Here is a 21,613-nt window from a genome sequence, read left to right as displayed (position 1 = left end):
AGAAGTACTAGTCTGTTGATGTATACAGCTTTGAGGGCAGGTTGTGAGCTGCACCCATATTTCACATCCAGTAAGTGTGTTGTCCATGAAAGGAAAGATTCCAGGTTTGAGTCCCAATGTGGCACACAGTTTTATTCTGCCAGAAAGTGTCAAAACAGTTTGCACTCTACTGCAGAGTGAAAGATTCTTTCTGTGAGAATGCATTCTATTGTTGCTGTATTTATATAATGGTAGTAATGGGAAATATCCTGAAACCATCATTCATTTTGAAACCATAAAATCATTCTTATAATTTTTTTGAAGAGTAGACCACTATATGTCTGCACATTACTGTATTTTTTCTGTTCAGTCTAGTTTTCAGCTTCACTCCATTATCAAGTGCAATGTTCTTATATTGTTAACATCATTTTGCTGTGTACTGTGCAAGATGACAAATACATGGTTCAACATACTTGCTTAACATTATCACGAAAATAATGTCTTCTAGGAATACAGCTCATTGATATGCAAGCACATCATACCTGGTAAAATCAGCCCAAAGCAGGTAAATACAAGACGAGCACATGCATATGTTAATATACAGTCTAATGGTGGTGTATCCTTTCATAAAATACTGTATGACCCTGTTCAGCACCATCGAAAACTTTTCATTCATATAAATTTAAAGTCTTTATTAATATACACTGATGGGAAAATATTGCAACATCAAACAATGATTAATGTAGAATAATGAAATTTTGGGAATCATCCCTGTGTAACACATTTAAGTGATTAGAATTGCAAGATCACAGGTTAATATAAGTGTGAGATGAGCCATGGCAAACATGAAATGCTAGCACATTAATAACTAGTGTAACAGCTAGAATGTCGAATGCAAGCATGCAAATGTGCATGCACTGTATTTTAAAGATGCTGGATGTTAGTTTGTGCGATGGATTTCCGTGCCTGTGGCACTTGGTCAATACATGGATAGTTAATGCTGTTTGTGGATGTTACCAGAGTAGTTATTGCCCAATGGTGTCCCATATGTGCTTGATTGGAGATAGATCTGGTGATCAAAAAGGCCAAGCCAACATTTTGATACTCTGTAGAGCATGTTGGGTTACACCAGCAGTATGTGCACGAACATTATCCTGTTGGAAAACACCAACTGGAATGCTGTTCATGAATGGCAGCACAGCAGCTCAAAACACCACATTGACATACAGTTTTGCAGTCAGGGGTGTGGGATAACCATGAAAGTGCTCCTGCCATACAAAATTGCACCCCATATCATAACTCCAGGTGCAGGTCCAGTGTGTCTTGCATGCAAACAAGTTAGTTGCAGGTCCTCAACTGGCTTCCTCCTAATCAACACATGGCTATCACTGGCACTGGGGCAGAACCAGCTTTCATCAGAAAATGCAACAGAGCTCCACCCTCCCTTCCAATGAGCTCTTGCTTGACACCAATGAACTTACAAATGGTGGTGGTTTGGAGTCACACTATTGGCCATCTGGCAGGGAGCTGTCCATGAAATAACTGATTTGTAACAGTTATTTGTGTCACTGTTGTGCCAACTGCTTCTCAGAGTATGGCTGCAGATGCAGTACAATGTGTCAGAGCCACACGCCGAACACAATGATATTCCCTCTCACTAGTGCCACGTGGCCATCTACAGCCCTTACTTCTTGCAACCATACATTCTCTTGACCACCGCTGCTAGCAACTATGTACAGTAACTACTTTCCTGCCAAGTCCTTCTGTAATGTCACACACGGAACATTCAACTTCCTGTAGTCTTATTACATGCCTCTTTCAAACTCAGTGAGGTGTTGATAATTGCATCTTTGTCACCTTAAAGGTATTCTTAGCTAACATCAATTCCACATCCAATCTCAAAGATAACTAATGCTCATGACCTTTACAGCATGTATTTAAAACAAACCTGATTTTCATCCTCATAGTGGCACTAATAGCGCCACTCTTATGCAACTGGCACAAAATTTGAATAGACATCATGTTTCTGATATAGAAACACACCTACCAAGTTTCATTTATGCTGCACAACACCTTCTTGTACTGTGATTTTTTTTCTGCAGTGTATTTCTGTATTGTATTTTTATTTTGGTTTATTTTCACAATAATGGACTATTTTCTGTTTTCTTCTTAAATAAATGGTGGTTTTCCTCATTCCAGGTACTTAGCATTACGCAAGGCTGCAGTTGTATTCCAGAAGCACTGGAGAGCACGCGGACCACGTATTCACTACAGGACTATAAGACAGGGATACCTGAGATTACAGGCACTAATTCGTTCCAGACAACTAAGGCATCAGTTCAAATTAGTTAGCACACATATTACAAGATTACAGGTCAGTGACTATTAGTATTTGATATTTTATTTCACTTTTGGAAATTATGTAGCATTTCAGCTGGTGTAAGGTAACGTAAGGCAGTGAAACTAACTTTATTACCTCATTAACACTAGAACAATAGAAAATGTGACATCCCTAGAATGGAAGGAAGGGGTCATTTGACACCTAATTGAGATATGCATTTACAATCCACAACATGATTAGAGTTAAACCTATATATTTTCCGTTCATCTACCCAGAAATGTGATGTACTTCCAAAGTTCTTAACTTCTTCGTTTATTTCACTTGTTTGTTTTGAAACTCTGAAATTAAACTGGACATTGTTATTTTTCTTACACTTTTCTGCAAGCAGATTTATGCATTTCTCTCATTTGTCACTGGTCTTTTTTCTTTGCACAAACAATTTGAAATGTTTTTTTGTTTTTTGTTTTTTTTATTTCTCCTAACTTTCTTGCTCCTGTCTTACTCTTTGTTGTTCCCCATTTGTGAGTTCATCTAATGGATCCCTTCAGATATTTTTGGGTATATGATTGTAGATGATTCACACATTTATTTCAATAATGTCTAGGATTTTTTAAAAGATATGCATCATTCATCTCCTGCAAGTGACATTAGTTGAATATTAATGAATCATTTAATCTACAATGACTGCACCATACATTGTCACATTATAAAAGGTAACAGTTCAGGTTTCTTCCTTCTTCACTCACAGCTACTTCAGGTTTTAATGTGCTGACATTACTGATGGTCTTATTCTTCTTCCTTTGGTGCACTGTCAGGGTGCTATGTGGCTTATCAGTCTTCCTCCAGATGGTGGTGGAATGTAAGTCAGAATTATTCTTCTTACACATTTGGGGAGATTTCAAACAATCGTATTCATTCTACCCACTAATGAAGTTTTCTTCTGTTAAAGTTTCTTGGTAAGCCAAAGGGTTGTTAAGAAGTATTCTGCTGTTATGTTCCTTCCTTGGTTTAAATATGACTCTATGAGGCAAGGAATGACATACTCTCCTGATGGCTGGTTGTCTGGTTGGACTTTTTCCTTTCACAGGTATGGGAAGGCATTGCAATGCCATGTCTGCAACTGTTCAAAATTTGGGCCAATATTTGCCAGGTTTGTTTGACATAAAATGGGTAAACCTGCACCTTACTTTGCTTGGAAGTAACTGTTCATCAACAGTGGTATTGTCACTAGGGCAGTAAAAGTGTGGGCAGTTTTGCATGAACTTGTTCCATATTTCAGAAATAAGAATGAACTTGTCAGCAGAAATATTTTGAGTTTGGGATGACTTCTCATCAAAGATGAGGTATCTGATAAGTGAAGTCAATAAGTACTGATGGAGTCAGCCACTTTGCATATACAGGATATCATACTTTTTTTGTCAGGAGTTCAAAGCAACTCTTTGACTATGTGATGCCAAGTTATCAACCTTCTATTCTGTTCCATATCTAGCTACCATCTTCATCGTTGCACAATTTGTCTGCTGGGACAGTTGCAGAAAGAACTGAGATGGGGAGTCATCTACTGATGTAGTACACCTCCTCACTTCATCATCAGTTGTCTCTGGCAGAAAATCACCATCCAAATCTGATAAGCTGCCTTGTGATTCAATATTTACGTTCTCCAGAATATGCAGTATCTCTTCTCTAGTAAGACCATGCTGACACAACATAACTGAAAACACATGTCTCACTGATGATGTGAGCAACAAGAACAGCACATGAAATACGACTGGAAAGTTATGTTACAGTGCCCAGCCTGGAAACTTTTCTAATAAAGTGTCAAAATTATTTGAAGCAATGATTATTGTCCAAAATAAAATGGAATGAAAGTACCTTAGTGGTCCTGAGAACACTAATATTCTATAAAGGTGTTATGCCAGGGGTCAGTTGGCCCCTCCCATTGTTCAAGGTGTATTTCATGAAATTTCCATGAAATTGTAAACATTCAGGAACTGCAGAACACTATTGTCAAACATAGAAGAAATGAGGAAAAACCAAAATGGTTGATGGAAAGATGTTTAAAATTGATTTTGTCATTGTGGAAATAAGAACTAAAAGGTGTCTTTTGACCTCTGTTGCTGCTCTAATATTAAGTGTGTACTTAAATCACTAAATATTGAATCAGGGGAGACATGAAATGCAGGAAAGGCATTGAGAGAAATAATTATAGTTGGGATTTAGATTCCAGAGTTTTTCTTTTCACAGTTACATTTTGGTACTCTTATAGGTTGCACATTTAAACACTAAAATAAGAAAATAATTCAGGCATAGAGACAAACATTTAGCAGGCATGATTTATTAAATTATTATGATCAGAATTTTCTGGTTTATAAAGCAGCCTTCAGACAAAAGATTTTTACTGGCAGTTGATGTGGCTATTTACAACAAAAAGTGTGAATCTCCTTTGTGTGTGATTCGTCAAAATTCAAATCTGCAAAGGACTTATCCACCTGACACATGAGATATTAAACAAATATCAGATTACTGCAAAAAAAGTATGTTTTTACAGTTTATTCAGCATTTTAAATGTGGATGAAAATGTAGGCAATGAGACTGATTTGGCTGCTATGATAATAGTTTAACAGAATGAAACGCATATTAAAGAGGATGGTGGGGGATATGAGGAAAAGAATGTTTGTGGTTTGACTTTATACTATGCAGTAATGCTAATAATAAAAATGATGCTATCTGTTTATGAATCCATATCAACAGTCTCAAGTGTACACTAATGAAAACATGCTATTAGCTGCACTTTACACGTTGTTAGTATCTGATATCTTTTATCTTGTATTTTTGCTGATATCCACTCTTAAACAAGATTATCTGTTGTGATAACTTCTAGCTAGTGTGACAAGTGTTAACCAAATTCCAAGTTTCTTTTGATGTGTTGACAGGACTCATGATGCATATTGTTTATCTACTTGCAACTTATGCATTGAGTTTTGTCAATTTTGTATATGTTTAATGTACTGAAAATAAAGACTTACACTGGGGAGTGAACTTGGCACTCACGTCAATTTTTGAAGTATATTGTAACATTTAGTTTGAATGGACTGATTGCAAACCTTTGTACATACTTGTAGATGTAGAACAGAAATGAGAGAGAGAAGCAAGACAGTGATCTGTCTTTGGCAGATACATCAATAACAGCTAAATGGAAGAACTGAATTTGATCCTCTAATATGCAAACAACTTCCATTCTTTGGTTCATATGTACAAAAGATGGTTTTCAGTTTTATTAATTCTTATTTGTTTCAGGCAAGATGTCGAGGATACCTTGCTCGCAAAATGTTTAAGGAAAAATCTCAGGCAAGTAACTAACATTTCTCTTCAATCTAAAATAATTATTTTAAGTAAGATTAGTTTTTGTAGTAGTATTTATTTGACTTCAATAACATTACAAAATTTATGTAGGATTTGTCCCATCTGTATGTATAATTCCCAAGAACTTCAGTTTTAAATGTATATGTTCAAGATAAGCTATTGATGCTAGAATTGCACTGGCAGCTATCATTCATTTATTAGAGCCCTTTACAATATTAAAAATGAATATATAAATTCCACGAGTTGATTATTTTTGTTGTATGAAGAAGACAGGTTATTATCTGTGTTTGACTTTCTATTATATGGTTTTATATAACTTTTCTGTCATGATATCATAATGAGTTATTAAAAGCAAAAACTCATTACTGTTTGTAAGAATGGATGTTAGCAGAAGCTGACTTAATGAATATGTACCAGTAGATTGCAAAGGTCCATTGTAATCTTCTTAGAGCTTGGTATGACCTTATTGTGCACTGTTCCTTGCAGTACTGTTAGCATTTTCACTTTTCTTCACATTATTTCTAATGGAAATCAGGAAAGCCAACCAACCACTTACTTGCAGTTGATTTGATTGAAAGCTGCCACATAGATATTCACAATAGCTCAGAAAATGACACTAATCTTCAAATGAGGTATGACCGTTTCTTTGATGTACTGTAATCCATCTTTATATGTTCTGATGTAAGCCACATTTGACACTTGGTTGCATCATGTGCCTCTAATTGCTGCTGGGGTTGTCTTCATTTCATTGAAGACATGAAAACTTAATATACATTGTCTCCCTTCTCTTTTCACTTCCATAAATGTGGCTACATTCATCATACATTAGGACTCTCATAGATTAATAGGTATCTCCCCCCGATACCTGTTTTTACCTCATAGTAGTTCTTGTAACTATAGTAGAAGAAAGACATTTATACTACACTGGCTGCCCATTGTGGCTGTTATTGTGCTTGGATGTAGGAAAAGTCATACCTGGCTTCATAAAGGAAGTATTGAGTAGTAGATATAGGTCATCTTGAATGAGGGATTATTTGGGGAGTGACAGCTCATTCAAGTACTTACAGTATAACTGCATTTTGTGTGTTAGCATACATTGCAATACTGTGCAGGAAAGTGGGTCTAGGATATAAATACAGCTAAAGTGAAAGGCAAAAGGAAGGTTGAAAAAGGGGGGTGCAGAAGACAGTGGAGAAGAGGCATGATAGGTAGTGGAGAGAGGGAGCATGAATTAAGTCCCAATGGATTGCAAAATTCAAGAATATGTTAGAGGAACACGTTTCAGTTGCATAATTCATGTAAGATTGTGTTTGAAGAAGGGGCTGGGGGTGGGGAGGATCCATATGGCAGCAACTATGAAACAGGCATTGAAAATTAACATATTGTACCCGACAGTACACTCTGCAATTGGGAGGTCCAAACATCTCATAACTTAGTGGTGGTGAGCAATACAGGTAGGCAGCTGGTTGTTGGTCAGGCCTACAGAAACTGTCATAAAGTGACTGTAGCAAAGTTGACTTATAAACCTCTTTTGTTTTAACATGGGTAGATTAAATCCCACATGTGTACATTACATGTGCCAGTCCAGTTGCTTTACGTGACTTTTATAATGCTGCTTCTTATAATTATGTACAATATAAGTGAACAAAACAAGTGAACTATTAGTGAAATATGGCCATATTTTAAAATATAACTTTAGTATTTAATAAAAATAAAACAATATGGTCACGCATATACATACATAATACTTATTTTACTGCTTATTTACTCATTACTGGAAGCTTGCTTACTTACGCCTTATTATTATTTATCTTGTTTCAGGCAATTTACTTATAATACTCAAAACACTATAAAACATGTTGTAAAGGAAATCTTCCAAATGTTTCACTTCTGTTCGATAATTTGTGTGTCTTGTTATGGATGGTGTGTGTACAAGAATGATTACATATTGACCTCTGCATACACTGTAATTAATATGATCTTGCGTTCATGATTCGGTATGGGTATTAGACTCTAGGCTGCAGACTATTTCTGTATTCCTCACTAAAAATGAGCTCTTATGGTTTTGTAAATAATACTTTGGAATATAATTTGTATGTCTTCAGGCATCCACCAATTCACATTGTTCAGCTTCTCTCTGACAATGTCGCAACTATACATTATATGTGTTGTCGTTTTCTTTATGTCAACATTGAATGCAATTTGATAGGGACCTCAGAGCCACAAATAATTTTACAGTCTAGTTCACAGAAACAGTCATTGATAAGTTCTTTTGTGCTTGAGCTATTGCTCCTCAGTGTACTGTAACAAACTCAAGCATACTTCCATTATTCCCAACTATGATTATGAAGCAGTTTTATATCATACAAACAAGCACTATTACTGCAAGGTATTTTTAATAATTAAGTTTTTTGCATTTGATTAATTATTATGTAGTTGTATACATTTACTTTATCTAATTTTATAAAGTTGGTTACATTCACTGTTAGAGCCTGTTGTGAACATCCCAAATCCTTAACAAGAATGCTGAGTATGTTTCCTGCAGGAGGTTTCAGTCCTCCCTCAGGCATGGGTGTGTATGTGTTGTTCTTAGCATAAGTTAATTTTAACAGTGTGTAAGTCTAGTGACCGATGACCTCAGCAATTTGGTCCCTTAGGAATTGACCCACATTTTTTGAGTATGTTTAAGCACTGGTCTTACAATAAACTTATTTATAGATAACCGAATCATCTACGGGAAATTACAGAATAGCTAGTACCTTCTACCAAATTATGTTTGTAGAAAATGAACTACAGTAATTGTCTACACATTTTTTGCTTCTAGTTAGTATGTATATTGCAGATATGGTAACTAATTAAAGAGATTGAATGCCCTTACTAATTTTATTGTGAAATACTAGACATCCATTACAACTGCACTTACTCATTTACAGTGTGTGTAAACATAGTTAGCTGCTAATGGTTGAATGCATTGACATATTCTTACACCTGACTTACTTTTTTAAAACCTTAAGTAACATGTTTAATTTCTATTCCACTTCATTTGAGATTTCACGTAAGTGTTAATCTGCAGCACTCGTTTACCTCATCTACGTCTAGAACAACACTGATGTCTTTTTGGGTTATGTTCAGTTGCTCGATTGCAGATATGATTGACTTTGGAAGTTCTACTCATTAAGACATGTAATACACTAGAAGTGCTGTACATAGTCCTTTGTTTGGTGTTTTGTTTCCTCTTGTTTTTGTGACACTGATGTCTGTTTTGCAAATACTGTGATACTGTGGTAGATAGGTTCACTGTCTCTTTCTCTTTTATGAACGAGCCATCACAAATTGTGGAATTCTGATTATAAATGAAAAGTACAGGGCTGTGTATGTTCTAGAGTACTCATTTACAGGGTTAACCAGTTTTTGGCTTACAAGGCCATCATCAGACTTTAACTATCATCACAATGAGGATACAATATTCATGAACAACACTGAAAAAGTTGCTACGCATTGAGAGTGAGGTATCAACACAAAATAAATGTCATCTTTGACAGTGCAGTGGTAATGTACTTAAAATGGTTAAACTTTAAATACTAAATAAATATTAAGGGAACAAACCAGAAAAACATTAACACTAAACCTAAAACAACAGTGCCTATACTATATATCTGATTAAATTAAATTAACAATCACAGTAAAATAAAATTAATACAAGGGTATTGAAGTATAGCGTGGAGATGTGTTACATGTGGAAGCTGATTAAGAAAAAATTTTAGTTATGAAGTTATTCTACCAAGAAGTGATGGTAGGACAGTTAACATGTGTAATACAAGACAAGACTATTGAAGAATAGCTTGGAGATGTTATACACATGCAATCAGATTCAGAAAGATTTTTAATTATAAAGTTATTCTACCAAGAAGTGATGGTAGAACAGTTAAAATGTGTAACTGTGCCATATTACCAACTTTTGTTGGTGTATCAGACAAGGATTTTGGAGTTGGCATCATACATGTTTACTATTTTAGCTCTCTATTTCCAGCAGCCTGTTCTTGAAGTGCTGCATCATATGTCATGGAATTTACAGTTAAAGCAGGTTGTCAATGACAGTGTTTTGATGTAATTGAAGCAATCTGGAAATGGAATGTTTACTTTTGTATTCTTTGGAGTGTTCTTGGCCTTTGGTGGAGCTAGATCAGCTCTACTTATTTTGCTTCTTTTCACAATGTTTTTGGTGATACTCACACTCTAATGTTCTAAACAGTTAATTAGTATAGTTTTGGAATTGATGGAAGTAATTCATATTGCAGCTACTGGTTTGTTTGGCAATCTTTGTTCAGTGTAGGGGCACAGATTACAGACTTCTGAATCATTTACATTACATCGCTACACAGTCAGCTTCTTAAAGTGTCTCCATGGACACCATTTTCCATTAACAGTGGAAGAATTCTTGCTGAATGTGAGAAACAGTTCCATTTCCAAGTAATGTACGCTGGTAGCTGAACAGGTCATATCTATTTTAAAGCTTCTGACCCAGTTTTTGTGTCAGTATGTTGGTGTAGACTCATACTCTTCAGCCACATTTATAACAATAGATTAAGGCTTGAGCTGAAGTTTTATCTAAAGTTTATTTATAGTCCCTGGTAAAAATTCCTGCAAATATTGTGTCAGATTATATATAATATTGTTCTGAATGTCTATATGTGCATCAGAATTTATTGTTTAGGTCACTGGTTGTCATCCTTGGAGTAAACTACTTTTAAAGCCATTGAGACTAAACAACCATGTTGCAACAATTTTTGCGGTCTTAATTTGCATTTAATTCATGTTGCCAGATGCTTGCTGGTGACTGACATGTGAAGTCCACTCTCCATTTGTATTCAAACATTCACAAATTGATGCTTGAAATCACAGAGTGCAATGACTACTTTACAGCAGTTATTACACACTCACACAAACCAATTTCTTTTTATCCCTCATTTTATTTGTTGAACTTGTAACCACTCCAAAGTTGTATTTTAATAATTAATATTTTCAGATTAGATCCTAAAACCATTCTCCTTTCTGTACTTAATTTTAATCTATTTTGGCCATATGGCTGTTTTATCATGCAATAAATATTTGTTTTCTTTTCATTGTGTTGGTACTCAGGTATTTTTCATCCTATTACCACTTTTGGTATTGACATGTAATGACATGCCTCTACTTGATGTGCTAGCTGGCACGGTGATGAGACAGTGGACTCATATTCAAGATGACTGTGCCTCAAATACCTATTCAGTCATCCAGCTTAAAGTTTCCTGTGATTTTCCTAAACCACTTAAAGTGAATACCATATTGCTTCCTTTAAAATAGTGTGGTGGCCAACTTCCTTTTCCAGGCTTCTCTGATCTGAGCTTGCACTTAATCTGTAATGACCTCATTTTTATGGAATATTAAAATCCAATCTTTCTTCCTTCCTTTATCCAAATAGTATTGTGAAGCTTTAGAATTTTATGTTTAATGTTGCCATTACTTCACATAAAAATAATGAGATTTTCCAGTGTAGGAAGATTATTTACTTATCTTAATGTTTATTTTTCTTACATTTGTAGCTGTTCAAGAAGAAACAGCAAGAATTATACACTCTGAGAGAGAAAGAAGAAATGCAGTTGAAGAACTCAGGTACAAAGAATTACAAGGCCATTGCTGAACAGAACTATAAGGTACCACATATTAAACATGTTAGGACACGTTACTCGTTACCTCGTGTGCGTGTCAAATAATATTTATAAATTTATAATGAGACTCTTCAACAATTTGCAGTGCATAATGTTGTTGTTATGCTAGAGCTGCACAACAGTTACCTAAAGCATATGTTTATTACAATTTACCTGATTTTAGGCATACATCTTTTTCCCTGGTGGAAGTGAGATTATTTTGTAGTTATGATTTCCATTCCAAAAGCATTTTATTTAAATTATTACTCAAGTTATGTAGTTACATATCCATAAACTAACATTTATAATGAGCTATGGTTTTGTAATTTTACCTTCCCTCAATCTTTACAGCATCTTTAAATCTGTAATTGTGAATGTAAACTTCACGTTCTTATTGTAATTCATATTGTACTAAGTTAGTGACAGTTCTTCATAGTAAGTACAGTAATTATTTTACATAACTGTTTCTTCTTGACATACAATAGTTTTTATAATGTGTAAACATAAAAAATTAAATTTACGAAGTATACTCAAGATATTGTTTTGATGACAGTGTGTCCCTATTAGGTTGACAGCAGTTGATTACTGACTGTTGTTCTCCTGCACTATTCCTTCCTTCTTTCTCCAGAATTTAAGATTAAAAGGAAAAATTAGGTTTGAGAATAAGGCTAAGAGAGAGGTGAATGAAAGTCAGGAGTTAACAGCAGTCTAGGCAGTTACTGCAATACATTTTCCTACCCTAAAAATCTGATTTCACAATCAACTCATTGGCTTAGCATTTTTGAGTTACTTACTCAAACTTCATATTTTAGTGGTGAGGAAATATATACAGAATATTTAGCAGGTTTGAATCCTCTCATAAATCTTAATTGAAGCAGTAAGTATGCCTTGTGGTAAGCTGCTTGTACATCCATATGTACTTAGCTGCAGTTTTCTGTGCTTTGAAGTTACTGGCTCAAACCAAATATGTGTAGTAAATGTGTCATGTCAGCCAACTTTTGTTTTCACTGCAGTTGTGATTATCTTACTTAAAAATGCTTTTTGGAGTGTTATATGTGTTTCCTCTCATTCCTACTTAGCAGTCACTGAACATTGCAAGAATGTCTGTGGGTTATCTTTCAGATGTATGAAAATATTTTATATGTAGCTTAAACAAGCTATTTTCTGTTTTATGTCCCTTGGAGATATTCTAAATATATGACAAGCATAGTACTGTTTTTATTTTGTGATGTTTAGTGTTTTATTTAGCTCTGTATGTGGCCACTTTCCATCCAGGAATTTTCCATACCACATGCTGATAGCTTGTGTGATTCACAGCAGATAAATATTTTGCTCAGAACCTGATCAGTTGCTGTGATCGTATTTTTATTTTTTCCATCTCCACAATTGCACTAACAGTGAACCTTTTTACATTTGTCATCAGTAGCATTCAATAACTATCAGAACATTGAATTATTATGCAGTTAAGGTATAGAAACTGAAAGGCTGACAGAAAGATCTGTATCTTGCAATTTCTTTGGATTCAGGATTCCTTTAAAGTTATGGTAATAGAAATTCCTGGGTGAATGTAAATAGTTTAATGAGTAAACATAACAACTCACTGAATAGTAGAGGCACTGATTCATTGAAAGGCACAAAAACAATACTGAAAACTTTGCTAGCAACACTGTTACCTTTACTCCTCAGTTTTTTAATTTATTTCAACACATCTTTTCAAATTTCTTTTCTTTTTCTCCTCCAGACATTTCTTCTGCATAAATATTTTTTTATCTACCTTTAGAACTTGAAAAGAGATTCTTATTTTTATCCACATCATAAAACTCTTTTCTGTTTCAAATTGGTCACTGCAGCACTTCAGTCTGAAGTCCCATTCCCAAGATTCAGAAAGCTGTATCATACTCTAAAAGTCTTAGATTTAAATTTTAACAATATTAAATATAAATATTCTTGAGAACAGCCTTTAGTTTGACAGTTTCTCTTATTTTTTGTTTTTATTCAGAGCAGTAGTCTTCTTGCTATTTATTGAGAGTACCCTACAACTTTATTCATTCTTTTTTTTACTAATATTTACATCCTCATATGTAAATAAGTTTTTGGCAATGAATGAATATAGTTTTTGTTAATTATGGAATTAGCTGATGTTCACAGTGAGAATTGCATTTTACCTCTCCTTTTCTTCAGCATTTCTAAAGAACGAAATTAAGTGTGCTTTTTTCTTCTAGATCTTTTAATTTCCATTCTTACAATATGATCAAATTACTGAAGTATTGTTAAGTAGTTGTTTGTTATGCATCTCTGCTGCCAAAGTCATCAATAGATGCTTTTGAAGTGCAGCTGGACTCAAAAGTAACCCATTTGTTCACTGATGGTGCAAGAAGTTTTCGCTGCCAGCATTTGGCCAGCAAAGAATGGATAGATGGTGGTGTTGGGACCTTTACTTTCTGCTTTTGTCCTGCATTAAATTTCAAATTTTACTACCAAAATCTACTAGTCTAGGATCTTGCCCTGGGCAGCAACATGATATCTCATGTCTCCCCTAAATGCTCATTTTCTGTGTTTGTCTCTTGGTTGTAAGATTTTTTCCAAATTTCTTTGATTCTGTTGTGATTCCTCCTGTGTCATTTCTGTGTGTCTTCCTTTGTTTAATTGATTTCTTTCCATTATACATTGCACATTGATATATCCAATGTTAACATATTATTTACCTGAACTTTCTCCAAAGACAGTTCACTACCTTTGATGTTATTCTTCTGTTTTAAATCATATTTTGACTGGTCAGTGTATTTAGTTGCCAGAAAATTATTATGTTTTGGTAGAAACCTTTCTTCCTCTCGACCACTGTTGTTATATTATTGGATGGATTCAAATTTAGCCTTTTTGTATTTTATTGATATGATCTTAACTATGATTTGCAGTATTATAGGTTGTGCAATGGTGAAGCATATATTGCTAGATACATGTGAATACTTGATTATAGCATGTCTACTAGTCTACATTTGTCGCTGCAAAGAGTATATAAGTTATAGGACACTTTGAGTGCCACAGGCTGGCTGTAAACAAAATATGTTATACACAGAAACCAACTTGTAAAGCACTACAGCTCAGGTATTGGGTAAAAGTTCTTTTTAAAGGTGTATGGAGTCTTTGCCTTGAAAGGTTTTAGTTCTTAGAGTATGACTGTCTTGGAGCAGACATATCAAACAATATTATGTACTTCATTTTTTAGAATGTGGCATACTACTACATACTACACAGCAAAATGGAGATACATTTTTTATGATCTTGCTTGATGTTATTTGGTCATTGAAAATACATTTACATGTTGTGTGTTGGTGGACTCTATTTCTGTTTTGCTGACTAAAGAACTTCATGTCTCATCCTTATCTTATGTGTCATGGATTTATGTGGATATTTAAGTGTAAATTTTTGCTCATTATACTCAATGACTATTCATGTAATGTATATGTCTGTGTTATTTGTCAAATTTATCAGAATCGAGGGCACCTTTCAGCATTAATGGTGCTGTTTGTGATAAGTTTTGTTATTCATTTGTTTGTGATTGTGTACACAGCTTTATTATCAATTGTGTGGACAATTATGACATTTTTTCATAAGTGTCAGTATAATATAAATGTTGTTTACTCATTTACACCAGTTAAAATTTTGTTGCAAATAAAACAATACTCAAGTGCATAGTACATTTGTATGATTTATTTAGATCTAAGATCTGAGTATCATTTATCTATAAATATCAACACTACATTGAAGCAGTATTTTTCATTGTAGTTCAATAAAAATATAGAAAAAAAGGAGAAGATGTGGCTTAAAATCATTGTAGCTTAAATTTTACTTCCAAGTATTGTATGTAGACTTCAATTCATGCTACTGAAAGCATCTATTTAAGTTATATATAATGTTCATCACCATAGCATTTTTCTAAGTTTGTACTTGCAACTAGTTGAGCTTCGTGAAAAAAAAAATATTCGTTGATGCATGGAACACATTTTATCAAATAAAAAAAACTATATAAATGTCTTATTAGTTATTTAATCCTTTTGTCATGCAATCCTCTGTCTATTACCCTTTTGTACAGTCTACTCATAACTGAGGCAAACACCACTCTCAGTATCAGCACGTGAACAATAGAATGGAAGTCTAGGAGACTGAAACCATCCAGTGATGTAACCAGCTGAACAATGAATAAGAAGTTTCAGTTGTTTGAGTATGTTTCTTATTATACAAGTTTAAGTCAGAGGAAAAGCACTGGAAATGTTATTTTGACAGAAAAAGACAATGTCACAGTTTAACTACATCTCCAAGTTCACTATAGTGGTTGCTGTAGCAGTTTTCCCACTGATATGCCCCTTCTGTACTTTTCATTGTGTACTTTATCTGTCCACATAATTTTTCGCATTCTATGACAGCACCACTTCCAAATGCTTCCACTTTCTTTCTGAATCACCAATGATCAGTATTTCACTTCTGTACAATTCTGTACTCTAGGCATGCTCTTTCCGGAAATTCTTCCTTTTTTCCCATCAGTATCTGACACTGGTTGAGCTCTTTTACTGAAAGAATATTCTTCATCTGTCAAGCTTTTGATATGGTCCTTGCTTTGATCTTCCTGTATAACCATACTTCCTAGATAGTAGATTTCTTGAACTTCTTCTAAAACACTCATTCCCAATTTTGATCACAATCCATTGATTGCATTGGAGACAATACAGTGTCAAGTAGAGACTCCTGAGGAAAGCTAGCCCACATGTGCTAGTAACAAGGACTTCACAATAAAAGTGCAAAGGAAATCTAATACTCTTTTGGCAGTAGTGGGGCCTGAGGATGTGGTAATGTGCCACCAAAACTAGTCATTTGAGATAATAAAGGCATTAGCAAGATACAGATGAGGTGGAAATTTTCCTCACATAAAAGCACATTATTGACTAGATTATTGTATTCATTCAGTCAGCATGTTACACGGATCCCATCAACAAGGGATGTAGAAAGAGTCTAGGTATATATTACCAACAGACAAGCAAATCACAGAAATTTTTATCTGTACACTGTATTAACAATGAGCTGTCCTCTTTAATTCCCTTCATGCCTTTTCCATCTACACCCAATCAAGTAAATTAGAAAGAAAGCTGCTGCTTTCTGCAACCTCCTCAGTTATACTAAGTAGTTACTGTTTATTTCTATTGATGTTAAATATTTACATGATTAGGTTGGCATATTTACCCAGAGTTCTGTTTATAGTAGATTATGGCTGATGATGCAGTTTTACAACGAATGCTGCTGCTTGCCATGCAGCTAACAGAGATTTATTCATATCATAGATTCCTGAGATGTAATCTGTAGAAACAAGTCAGTGAAGTACAAATTTCAAAAAGTAGGTGGGGGCTGGTAACTAGTATACCTTTCCTTAGATTTCAGTACTAAACTGGTAATTAACAGCAAAAGGCAGCAAGCTGCTTTTCACAACTATTACAGTATACAATTAATAATGCACCTAACTTTCTGCCTGACATCACACCCCTCCCCTCCCACTCACCAGTTTTGTACCGCCTCCATGAACTTCACCTGCACTACACTTTATATGGTAGCATCAGAATGAGACCTGAAATGGAACAAAAATTTAGTCTCACACAAAGCTCCTGAATAAAAATAGCTAAACAAATTTGAGATTTTAGTTGTAAATTTCTCAGATGAACAATAATACATTCTCATTTATGTTGCTATGTCTGCTTATTCCAGTGTCTGAAATATAAAATTGCACAGCTGTAACATTGGTATGGTTATTTACCAGTTTAACTGACCACATAAGTTTGTCCCACAGATATCCAAACAGAACAAACCGTTAAACAAAAATATGAATGACTCTTAATACACTATATGTGCAATCAGTATTTCTCTACACATCTTCTGTGTTGAAAGTTTTAGCATATTTATTGATCCAGAAATTCTTTTGTGTTATAACAGCATCATAAGCATTATCTCAAAGAATTTCTAGGTATACAGCTTATAAAGATAGTGTAAATATAAATATACCACTCCTGAGGGAGTTCTGACTCTGTCAGCAGCTATAAACTTCCTTATGTTTGTATGTATCAAACTAGGAAGCCTTGAAAAAATATTCAGTTTTGCAGGTGCCACAGACATCTGTAAATTGAAACTAGAAATCCTGCTCTGTCAGCAGCTATAAACTTCCTTATGTTTGTATGTATCAAACTAGGAAGCCTTGAAAAAATATTCAGTTTTGCAGGTGCCACAGACATCTGTAAATTGAAACTAGAAATCCTGATAAAGCAAACAAAGGAATTCTAGGAACTATGAGTATTTCTATTGCTAGGATGTTCTGCTTCAAGGAAACTCTTGATTTTATATAATCATTAGGGCAGGATTACATAGTGACTACATGAATCATGATGGTTTTCTTTCTCTCATGTTACATTGTGCCAGCTCACACATTGAAGAGCTTTTGTGGACAGATACATTGCACTAAATAATTATTTGCTCCCAGAATGAATTTTTATGCAGCAGAGGAAAGTGTGCTATTTAAAAACTTCCTGGCAAATAAATACCATGTGCTCCATGGCATGCAGTTTTATTCTTCCAGGAAGGTTCAATTATTTGCTTTTCTTTAAAACAGTATCTGGGGAGCTTTGCTAACTGCACATGATGTTTCACAACTGCAATATAATAATCTTTACATATTCCTTATACTATTTCATTTTTATGTCACTTATTTCTTTAGTTTCATGATCTCAATTTGTTAATCTAGCAATGAAGAATTTAACCTGTTAGCATATAATGGGTGTTCAAAAAGAAACATGTTGGACGCATTATTACAGAAACAGTACCTTTATGTTAGAAGTATTGACCCTGGCTGTTGAGACACTTGTTCCACTGTGACACAAGGTGGTGAAAGGCTGTCTCATAAAATTCCCAGGGCTGCGATGTTAACCAGTTCCGCACATACAGCTGAACGTCCTCGTCCGAGGTGAATTGTCTGCCCCTCAGAGACTTTTTAAGGGGACCAAAAATGATGTAATCACAGGGAGAGAGGTCTGGACTGTATGGAAGGTGGCTGACAACCTCCCATTTGAATTTCTGCAGGAGTGCCATGACTGTGTTGGCCGTATGAGGCTTTGCATAGTCGTGGAACGGAATGACCCCATGGGTGAGACTGCCTGGTTGTTTTGATTTGATCACTTGGCAAAGGGTGGTCAAGTTTTGTGAGTTAGTCTGGGCATTCATTGTTGTCCCAAGCTGCAGGAAGGGAATCAGAAATGGGCCACCTTGGTCAAAGAATGTCAGCATAACCTTCACCTCATATGACGACGTCCAGCTGTATGTGCGGAACTGGTTAACATTGCAACACAGGGAATTTTATGAGACAGCCATCACCGCCTTGTCTCATAGTCAGAAAAGTGTCTCAACAGTCAGGGTCAATACTTCTAACATACAGGTTTCTGTAATTATGCCTCCAGCTCGTTTCGTTTTAATGCCCCTTAGTAAAATGAAAGTATGTATCATATGACATTCAAACTTTGATTAATAGTTTAATAAAAAGAGGATACTGAATAACTTTATATTCAAAAGTGAAACTAACTGAATGAGTGTAAATATGAGAGCAAGCTGCAAATAAAGTGTTAGCATGAACAGTACACATAAACAAGAGTGCTCCAGGCAGCAATCCCTAATGTCTTAAGACATGGTCTGTCCTAATGTTGATATGAAAGACTTGATATGAAAGTTTCTATGATTTGTCTAAGACATGTGATTGTGAGATTCCTATTAGATAATCTTATTTTATTGGTTTTAAGAGAGCATCAACAGATTGATCTACCCCATATTTAAGAAAAGTGTGCAGAAACCTCTGATAAGTAATTCAAGTAACTTAGGAAGAAGTGGCACTTATTGTCAAAGACATTAATAACAAAAAGTCCTAGACGTGCTTCTAATATAGATTTTCTACTTTTCTGTCTGTAGATGATTAGCATATCACTGTAAGTCAAAGGAAGAAGGGTTAAAAGAGAAAATGCTGTATGATGTTTTGTGAAAGCTAGTAACTGTTCTTGTTCTTTTTTGTTAAATATACATGTTTTTCAGAAACTGTAATATATTTATTGGTATATATTGGTGAAAATTTGAAATGGAAAAGAACTGTTATGTATCCTCTAAAATAACTAAATTCAGCTACTTTTGCTAAAATTAATTGCCAGCTGTGGGGGCCATAGATACCAAGAAGTCACCATATTTTACTTATTTTCTGTTGTTGGTGTCCTTACAGTAATAGTTTCTGGTAACTCAGTATTGAGATAGGAACTAACCAATCCTCAGAATATTGCAATTAGAATTATGTGTGAAGATGAATATATTCATCTTGTGTGTACCTTAATATTGATCGTGAATACACTCAACAGAAGGTGTTACTATGTTAAATTTTATTTCCTTGTGAAAAATAAATGATTAAAGCAAAACAGGAGTCATGCTGTCACCTGAAATAGCTGATAAATTGTGGAATTTTCAGTAGGAGATCTGTGGTCTATGAAGGCATCTTTCTTTTTTCTGTTATAAATAAATAAATAAATAAAATGATTGAATATCACTTTGTGAACTTAAACTGTTGTTGGATAGGAAATAGACATTGTAACTTATGTCTTTGGTAAATATGTATGCAAACATTGCCTACTTACCTTATGGAACAAGAAAAGAGGATAGAGGTTTGTTAAAATGTAAGTTATCAGTATATGTAGTTGTTATGTACAATATATGAGCTACACAGTCTACTACTACTGTAATATACAGTAAATACCTACTATTGTCTAAATTTACTTTGAAATATATAATCAATGAGACTATTTCAGTCTCTGCAGTTCCTTTCATTAAGAACCTCTTTCATGTTTTCTGTGTCATACACAATGAGCTATACAACAGTAAGCACCTAACATAAATTTTAAATCTTTTAATCATAAAAATCTTCTTCCTCATTTTTTTTTTTTTTTTAATATTTGCTGTAGCACATGTTGATTGTTTTAACGTATTTCAACAGAAACGACTATCAGAATTCCTGGAAGAGATGCAAACAAGAGAATATGGGCATGCAGTTCAACCTGAGGCGTTTGATGAAGACTCAAATGAATACAGTCGCATTGTTGATGAGCTGTTTGACTTTGACCACCAAGAAACCCAAGAGGTAATAATTGTTTTTTGTTTATGTTAATGCTTTGAGGAAGATAGTAAACTGAAGATAAGTAATGAAAACATAACAGCTTCATGATACTTATATGAAGTATGACAAAAGTGTGGTGTGGATATTAACTAATATGCTGAACAGTAGTTTCTGATTGTTAAGTGTTTATTAATTTTTTGTGCATAGCTTACAGATAAACACATTGATGGGAAAGTTGACATACTACAGCCAGATGAGGGTCCTAAAGAAGATTTGTCTGAATACAATTTCAGAAAATTTGCTGCTACATATTTTCAAGGAAACATAACATATCAGTATTCGAGGAGGCCCATAAAACATTCACTTCTGGAACTTCCAGTGGAGGCAGATGAACTGGTAAGTGAAAGACTAATCCTATTTAGTGTTTACAAATATTTAGATTTTATAGTTGTAAGAGAACATTTAAATGATAATTCTACAAGATGCAGTACAGCATTTGGTAGAGGGTATACTGTCTCTTATAATCATATCAAATGTTCACTCCTGCTCCAGTTTCATTTATGACTGCTGTTGATCCTTTGCAGAAGCTTAAACTTTTTCTCTGATTTTACCATCATTGTCTGTATGTGAGAAACATCTGGAAGGAAATTACACGTTACCTGTACTTTGATAGTGTGCCTCTTTGCGATGTGTGATGTCCATATTGTAACATTAACCACTGAAGTTGGTAGAACATTTCCAGTATGCTCTCGCATTAACTACACAAACACATAACAAAATATACTGCTCTTCTTTTAATCTTCTGTACTGATCCTATGTGATAAATAGGGCACAAATTAATATGTAAATACATATTTCCATTTTAAGTAATTTTCAATCTTTTTGTAGTTTTTTATATAAATCTTGGCATTTGGAGTTTGAAAATGTAACGTTCAGTTTCTGTATTTCAAAGTTTAGTCCATATTGTTATATCAGAATTACATAAATCCTTATTTTCAACACCATGTTATATAGAAACAATCTTTTTAAAGCTTAACAGCATTAAAAAAATCATTGAATGACTCTCCAAAG

At 34.4% G+C, this 21,613-nt stretch overlaps 1 protein-coding gene across 1 annotated transcript in view; it reads left to right on the top strand.

The window, feature by feature from the left end:
• LOC126484845 (myosin-VIIa-like) overlaps window positions 1–21,613 on the top strand; it is a 406,864-nt gene that overhangs the window by 178,748 nt on the left and 206,503 nt on the right. Inside the window, exons 14-18 of the mRNA XM_050108441.1 lie at window positions 2,179–2,353; window positions 5,618–5,668; window positions 11,266–11,376; window positions 20,423–20,566; window positions 20,750–20,938. Coding sequence (XP_049964398.1) covers window positions 2,179–2,353; window positions 5,618–5,668; window positions 11,266–11,376; window positions 20,423–20,566; window positions 20,750–20,938 — 670 coding nt within the window. The remainder of the gene's footprint in view (window positions 1–2,178; window positions 2,354–5,617; window positions 5,669–11,265; window positions 11,377–20,422; window positions 20,567–20,749; window positions 20,939–21,613) is intronic.

Source organism: Schistocerca serialis, chromosome 6, assembly GCF_023864345.2.
Source record: "Schistocerca serialis cubense isolate TAMUIC-IGC-003099 chromosome 6, iqSchSeri2.2, whole genome shotgun sequence".
Taxonomy (NCBI): Eukaryota; Metazoa; Arthropoda; class Insecta; order Orthoptera; family Acrididae; genus Schistocerca; species Schistocerca serialis.
Note: the sequence above shows the minus strand (reverse complement) of the source record. Positions and strands in the feature narration are given on the sequence as shown.